Source organism: Bison bison, unplaced genomic scaffold (genome assembly GCF_000754665.1).
Source record: "Bison bison bison isolate TAMUID 2011002044 unplaced genomic scaffold, Bison_UMD1.0 scf7180017864148, whole genome shotgun sequence".
NCBI lineage: Eukaryota > Metazoa > Chordata > Mammalia > Artiodactyla > Bovidae > Bison > Bison bison.
In genome coordinates this window covers 6,777,105-6,785,148 of record NW_011494720.1, presented here as the reverse complement: position 1 = coordinate 6,785,148, position 8,044 = coordinate 6,777,105, and the positions used below count along the sequence as shown (strand labels likewise).

At 48.4% G+C, this 8,044-nt stretch overlaps 1 protein-coding gene across 1 annotated transcript in view; it reads left to right on the top strand.

The window, feature by feature from the left end:
- The window catches only part of TMEM242 (transmembrane protein 242), a 42,668-nt gene that overhangs the window by 33,444 nt on the left and 1,180 nt on the right, over nucleotides 1-8,044 (top strand). The window contains exon 4 of the mRNA XM_010840868.1: nucleotides 7,881-8,044. Within this exon, the coding sequence (XP_010839170.1) occupies nucleotides 7,881-7,979 (99 nt within the window). The 3' untranslated portion in view covers nucleotides 7,980-8,044. The remainder of the gene's footprint in view (nucleotides 1-7,880) is intronic.

Sequence of the window (8,044 nt, the reverse complement as noted above, 5' to 3'; positions counted from 1 at the left end):
CATCCATACATGACTACTGGAAAAACTGTAGATTTGACTAGATAGACCTTTGTTGGCAAAGTAATGTCTCTGCTTTTTAATATTCTGTCTAGGTTGTCATAGCTTTTCTTCCAAGAAACAAGCATCTTTTAATTTCATGGCTGCAGTCACAATCTGCAGTGATTTTGGAGCCCCCCAAAATAAAGTCTGCCACTGTTTCCCCATCTATTTGCCATGAAGTGATGGGACCAGATGCCATGATCTTAGTTTTCTGAATGTTGAGTTTTAAGTCAGCTTTTTCACTCCCCTCTTTCACTTTCATCAAGAGGCTCTTTAGTTCTTCTTCACTTTCTGCCATAAGGATGGTGTCATCTGGATATCTGAGGTTATTGATATTTCTCCAGCGATCTTGATTCCAGCTTGTGCTTCTTCCAGCCCAGCATTTCTCATGATATACTCTGCATATAAGTTAAATAAGCAGGGTGACAATATACAGCCTTGATGTACTCTTTTCCCTATTTGGAACCAGTCTATTGTTCCATGTCCAGTTCTAACTTTTGCTTCCTGACCTGCATACAGATTTTTCAGGAGGCAGGTCAGGTGGTCTGGTATTCCCGTCTCTTTAAGAATTTTCCAGAGTTTGTTGTGGTCCATACAGTCAAAGGCTTTGGCATAGTTAATAAAGCAGAAGTAAACATTTTTCTGGAACTCTCTTGCTTTTTCCATGATCCAACAGATGTTGGCAATTTGATCTCTGGTTCCTCTGCCTTTTCTAAATCTAGCTTGAACATCTAGAAGTTCACAGTTCACGTACTGTTGAAGAGATTGCTACTTTCTGATGATATTACAGCCTAGCACTGTTGGACACAAACACTGGGACTCAAGGATGAAGTTCTTGGAGGAGTGGGCTCACTGCCCAGCAGTGCCGTTCGTGTCCCAGTCTTTGAGGAGAGCATCCTGGAGTTGGGCAGTATGCAGTGTGGCCCTGTTTAAAAGGGTAGGCTTGTGGTCTGTAACCAGAGAGAAATTATTCTTGGTCAGAGAGGAAGAGGGATAAGGAGGACTGCAGGAAGAATCCCAGAGTCTAGAAAATGCTTCAGAGTGAGACTGAGTTGCTGGATGGACACGCAGGTCCCCAACATGCCCTGTCTTCGCCAGACTTCTCTGGTGTTAGGGTAGGAGATGGTTTTGTGGCAATAGCTGTAATTATTATCTTGGAACTCAGTATATTTACTTTATAATTTGCTTAAATGTACTCAGTCCCTAAGTCTTTTGTCAAGCACATTTTTAAGCAGAGGAATGTTCTGTTGACCTGTGATAGAGTATCACAGAGAGGACCGACACCTCTGATCTGCATATCAGAAATTGAAACAGGCGGAAAAAACTAAAGGTCTTCATTTAACTATCCATATACTATGAATAGTACAAGCTTAGAAACTTTCTGTGAGCCTTTCTGCTGAAAGTGACTTGAGGCCCTGATTATAAGGAGATGCTGGGTTTCCATTTCCACAGCTGTTAAAATTTAAAAGGCTTTTTCAGTGAAGTGTAGGTGATACACCATATTATATAAGTAACAGGAATACAAAATAGTGGTTCATAATTTGAAAGGTTATACTCCATTTATAGTTATAAAATACTGACCAAATACCGTGTTGTACAGTATATCCTTGTAGCTTATTTTATACCAGTAGTTTGTATGTCTTAATCCCTTACCCTTATATTGCCCCTCCCCCTTCCCTTATCCCAGTGGTAACCGCTGGTTTGTTCTCTGTATCTTTGAGTCTGTTTTCTTTTGTTGTTGTTATATTCACTAGTCTGTTGTATATTTTTAGATTCCACACGTAAGTGAGATTGTACAGTATTTGTCTTTCCCTGTTGGATTTATTTCACTTAGCATAAGACCCCCCAAGTCCGTCCACGTTGTTGCAAGTGGCAAACTTTCATTTCTTTTTACGGCTGATCACAGTGTATACATACCACATTGTCTTCATCCGATCATCTGTTGATGGAGACTTAGGTTGCTTCCATATCTTGGCAATCGTAAATAATGCTGCTAAACGAGCACTGGGCTGTCTGTATGTTTGAATTAGTGCTTTTTGGATACATTCCCAGGAGTGGAGTTGCTGGGTCGACAGTAGTTCTGTTCTCAGTTTTCTGAGAAGCCTCCATACTGTGTCCCACAGTGCCTACCTCAGTGCCTCCCCCAGTGCCTACCCCAGTTTGCCGGATTACACCAGCAGTGTACAGCTGTTCCCTTTCCTCCACATTCTCGCCAACATTGGTTATGTCTGTTCTTTTTGAAGACAGCCATTCTGACAGGTCTGAGTTGTTACCTCAGTGTAGTTTTGATCTGCATTTCCCTGATGATCAGGGGTCTTGAGCATCTTTTCATGAGCCTGTTGGCCATCTGCATGTCCTTTCTGAAAAAATGTCTATTCATGTCGTCTGCCCATGTTTAATTGGGTTGTTTGATTTTGTAAATTATGAGCTGTATGAGCTGTTTATATTTGTTGGATATTAACCCTGCATCAGTCATATCATTTCTCCCATTCAGTAGGTTGTCTTTTTATTTGTTGATTGTTTGCTTTGTTGTACAAAACCTTTTAAGTTTAATTAGGTCTCATTTATTTTTGCTTTCATTTCCTTTGCTTTAGGAGACAGGTTTAAAAATGTATTGCTGTGATTTATGTCAAAGAATGTTCTGCTTATGTTTTCCTCTAGGAGTTTTATAGTTTCCAATCTTACATTTAGGTCTTTAACCCATTTTTAAGTTTTTGTGTATGGTGTTAGAGAATGTTCTAATTTCATTCTTTCACTTGTCCGGTTTTTCCCAGCAGCACTTACTGAAGAGGCTGTCTTTTCTCCATTCTGTTTTCGCCTCCTGTGTTGCAGATTGAGTGACCGTTGCATGGGTGTCTCTCTAGGCTCTTCTGTCCCAGTATCTGCGTGTCTGTTTTTGTGTCAGTACTGTACTGTTTTGGTTGGCCTCCAGTCCAGTTGGTTGCCAGACCCTTGTGTGGAAGCTGCCAGCTGCTGGGCCGGGTCACGAGGCAGCTGACTGCAGAACCTCAGGGGGCCCTGGGGCTAGTACTGGCGTGTGGAGTCAGAGTCTAGAAGATTCTGGGGCTGCTGTCTGCCCATTGCAGGGTGAAACCAGGTCCTGGACTCAGTGCTCGCTCTGCCGGCAGGCGGGGGTCTCAGGGCTGCTGTCAGACCCCGGTGGGGTCGGGGAGGCAGGGGAGACGGTTCCTGACTCAGTGCTCGCTCTGCTGGCAGGCGGAGCAGGCCCTGGAGTCTGGTTACAGGGCCGAGGGTCTCAGGGCTGCTGTCAGACCCCTGGTGGGGTGGGGGAGGCAGGGGAGACGGTTCCTGACTCAGTGCTTGCTCTGCTGGCAGGCGGAACTGGCCCCGGGTCTGATTATGGGTCTCAGGGCTGCTGTTGGGTCCCTGGGCGGGTTGGGGAGGCAGGGGAGACGGTTCCTGACTCAGCTGGGCTGGCCTAGTGCTGGGGAGACGGGCTTCACAGGCTGCGCGACTGTAGTGTTCCTGCATCTGGTGCCTGCCCCTGGTGGAGGCGGCTGGTCTGGAGGCGAGATCAGGCTTCCTGGATGGCAGGGCCGGGTCCAGGGGACTCTGGGGCCGGTGCCTGCCCACTGATGGGTGGAGCGGGGTCCTGGACCCTCTGGTGGACAGGGCTGTGTCTAAATGAGGCGACTGGGCTCCGGAGGTCTTAAGGCAGCCTGCCTGCTGGGGGGTGGGGCTCGCCTGGCCTGAGGTATCCCAGCAGTGGGTCAGGTCTTGGCGCTGAGGAGCTACAGGGAGGGTCCCACGCTGGCGCCACCAGCACCAGTGTCTAGCGGTAGAGGGAGCTCCCAAGAACGGCTGCCCCGTGTCTGTGCCCCACTGTGAGCCGCAGTGGCCTCCTAGCTCTCCAGGGGATGCTCCAAGACCAGCAGCTAGGCTGACCAGGCTCCTGTCAAATGACTGCTTTTGTCCTGGATCCTGGAGTCTGTGAGATGCTGTGTACATCCTTTAGGAATGAAGTCTCTATTTCCCCGGTCCTCTGGGATGCCTGAAATGAAGCCCCACTGGCCTTCAAAGCCAGATTCCCTGGGGACTTGCCTTCTGGTGAAGGACCCCCAGGCTACAGAACCTGGCATGGGGCCAGAACTCCCGCTTCTCTGGGAGAGCCTGTGCAGAGTATTGGTTCTGTGGGTCACCCACCTGGGGATGTGAGGCTTACCCGTATTACCGGTCCACCATTCCCCCGCGTCCTGTTGTGGGCCCTTCTTCACGTCTTTTGTGGTAACAGGTCTTCTCTGGCAGTTCTAGTCTTTTCATCGGTGCTGGTTGTGCAGGTAGTTGTGACGCTGGTGTGCTCCTGGGAGGTGTGCTCAGGTCTTTCTGCTCCGCTGTGTTGGCTGGACTCCTCCACGGCTGTAAATACAGGGCCACATGGTGCTCTGTATCCCACTTGTCTCCCTCCCTTCACTGGGCTCGGAAGCCTGTCTGTTCCTAGTTGGCTGTTTTTCAGATATGATTCCTTGTAATGGTTCAGTTACTCACTTACGATCCTGGGAACAAGTAAATCATCCTTGGGAAATCAGATCAAAGAAAAAAGAATGGGCCAAGAAGAGGAAATGGGAGCACAACCTAACCCTAACCACATTCCTGCCTCCGCCTTTGCAGCGACTGACCTCCTTCCATCTCCCCGAGAAGGCGGGACGGTAGATGATTCTGTTCATGTCTTGGTGGCTGATACCCCACCAGAAAACCCTGTCATTAGGCTTGGCTGTAACAGATGTTCCACGAGAGAGGCGACAGGAAAGAACCAAGCAGCACATTGCAAACCCTGGCCAGAGGCGCCTTTCCACTGAGAAAGTCTGCAAGGCCCTTCAAGGGGGCACTCTTGGGCATTTTGGACAAAGCAGCTCTTTTTGTGGCCCACCCTAGACATTTAGCATCCCTGCCCCCAGCCCAACGGTGATCCCCTGTGACTCTGACGGCCCGACTGTCAGGATTCTCTATTTAGAGAACTTCTTCCAGTCGTCCCCCCGACGCCCAGGGACAGAGTACTGCCTTTAGCTGGAAACCTTTCATGCAGGGTTCATCACAGTACAAACTAGAGAGCTGCATGGAAGAGGGGGTTGGGGGGAGACATAAATACCATGGGGTGTGTGTGTCAAGACTGGTGTCTGGGACCCAGACGTGGAGAGGGCGGTCCTGGACCTACAGACCTCTTATGATAGATAACCTTATGTGTCTTCAGGTATCAGAATACTTAAACCAAAATGATGTGACTGTAAATTAATGCTTTTGACAAACATACCATAATGCTTACATCCACATGAGCTCTGTTCCTGGAACACCGTATTTTGAAGCTGCTGCAGTGACAACAGCTAAGGTACACTGAGCACCACCAGCTGTGCCTTTCTGTGTGTTACCTCAGTCCTCTCAACTCTGTAAGCCGGCGAGTATCTCCATCCTGCACACATGAAATCTGCCCCTTAGCGAGAGTAAGCAGGCTCCCCAAGCAGGTGAGTTGGGCTTTGAACAGAGAGGTCTACTTGATACCAGGGTCTGTGCTAACGGCGGTGCTACCATGACTGGAGTAAATGCCTTGGAATTGACAAGTCCCGAAGGGGATGCACCTCCTGAATTGGGAAACAGCACAAGGGTTCAGCTTCTGATTGAAATTAAGTAAGCATCAACATTAACGGAAAAAAATACTAGCTGACTCTCAAACAGTCACTCCAAGAAATGACTCACATGTTGCTGTGAATCCAGGCTGCTTCAGTTTGAGGAGATCTGTATCCTCGAGAAATAATGGTTGAGTTGTTGTTCAGTTGCTCAGCCGTGTCTGACTCTTTGTGACCCCATGGACTGTAGCACGCCACGCTCCTCTGTCCATGGGGTCCTCCAGGCAAGAATACTGGAGTGGATAGCCGTTTTCTTCTCCAGGGGATCTTCCTGACCCAGGGATCGAACTAGAGTCTCTTGCATTGCAAACAGGATCTTTGCCGCCTAGCCATTGGGGAAGCCCAGTTGGGGTGTGGCTGACAGGAAGACTGCAGCTCTGTGCTCCCGTGCTTCTGCAGTAGTGTCTTCAGAACAGGACCAGCTAGGTGTGAAGAATGAATAGGTGTGGAGCTAGCGTCACCTATGGTAAAGACTACCCACCTCCTGTAAATTAGTGTCCCTGCCCTCGGGCCATGTGCAGAGGTGGCCTTGACCCTGCATGTCAGGATCCCCCAAACTCCTGCTCCAGGTGCGCGATTCCAGGTTACTGTCTGCCGGGAACACCTTTATGTAGATTCCTCAACACTGTCGGTGCATAAGAACATTCTACTCTATCTGCCATTCATTGATTCCTCCTTAACCCTTATGGCAGAAAGTGAAGAGGAACTAAGGAGCCTCTTGAAGAAAGTGAGAGTGAAAAAGGCTTAAAGCTCAACATTCAGAAAACTAAGATCATGGCATCTGGTCCCACCACTTCATGGGAAATAGATGGGGAAACAGTGGAAACAGTGTCAGACTTTTTTCTGGGCTCCAAAATCACTGCAAATGGTGACTGCAGCCATGAAATTAAAAGACGCTTACTCCTTGGAAGGAAAGTTATGACCAACCTAGATAGCATATTCAAAAGCAGAGACGTTACTTTGCCAACAAAGGTCCATCTAGTCAAGTCTAGTCAAGGCTATGCTTTTTCCAGTGGTCATGTATGGATGTGAGAGTTCGACTGTGAAGAAAGCTGAGCGCCGAAGAATTGATGCTTTTGAACTGTGGTATTGGAGAAGACTCTTGAGAGTCCCTTGGACTGCAAGGAGATCCAACCAGTCCATCCTAAAGGAGATCAGTCCTGGGTGTTCACTGGAAGGACTGATGCTAAAGCTGAAACTCCAATACTTTGGCCACCTCATGCGAAGCGTTGATTCATTGGAAAAGACCCTGATGCTGGGAGGGATTGGGGGCAGGAGGAGAAGGAGACGACAGAGGATGAGATGGCTGGATGGCATCACTGACTCGACAGACGTGAGTTTGGGTGAACTCCGGGAGTTGGTGATGGACAGGGAGGCCTGGCATGCTGCGATTCATGGGGTTGCAAAGTCAGAAACGACTGAGCGACTGAAGTTTCTTCTCCCCACTCCTTCCTTCTGACCCCCAAATTCTTCTAGGTTTGCATAGCCTCAGTAGATTCATGTATTTAGATGGACATCCCATTCTCAAGTGCATCTTTACATATGAAGGTCAACAACATAGGCTGTCTTCTGGTAGGAAGTAAATGTCATTGAGGGTTGATGATAGAGAGCATGTTACCTTTCAGACTTAGAGTTTTGTTATTTAAGTCCCAGTAGACTTGGCACCCCACTCCAGTACTCTCACCTGGAAAATCCCGTGGATGGAGGAGCCTGGTAGGCTGCAGTCCATGGGGTCGCTAAGAGTCCGACACGACTGAGCACCTTCACTTTGACTTTTCACTTTCATGCACTGGAGGAGGAAATGGCAACCCGCTCCAGTGTTCTTGCCTGGAGAATCCCAGGGACGGGGGAGCCTGGATGGGGTCGCACAGAGTCAGACACGACTGAAGCGACTTAGCAGCAGCAGCAGACTTACACTAGGAAGAAATGAGGTCTGTCTCGCTGTCTTCCAAGGCAGCAAGGACAGTCTCTCCTTTTGTTGGTCTTCTTTTGCTTGGTACCCACAGCAACGGCGTATCAGTCAGTCAGCAGCGGGGTCCATCTCTAATATTTGCTCTTTTCCCCATCTTTTAACATTTGTCTTCTTTTGCTTGGTACCCACAGCAACGGCGTATCAGTCAGTCAGCAACGGGGTCCATCTCTAATTTTTGCTCTTTTCCCCATCTTTTAACATTTGATGACTGATTTTTTTTCATCTTTCAGATGAAAGACTTTCGAAATAAAATGCAGTCGATATTTCCAGCAATTCCCAAGAACTCTGAGTCGGCCGTTGAGTGGGAGGAAGCACTGAGATCCAAATGAGAGGAGCATGGTGGATGAAGTCTGGACGAGTGCTGCGGGGAAGGCTGGCTTTGGAGCTGCCGCAG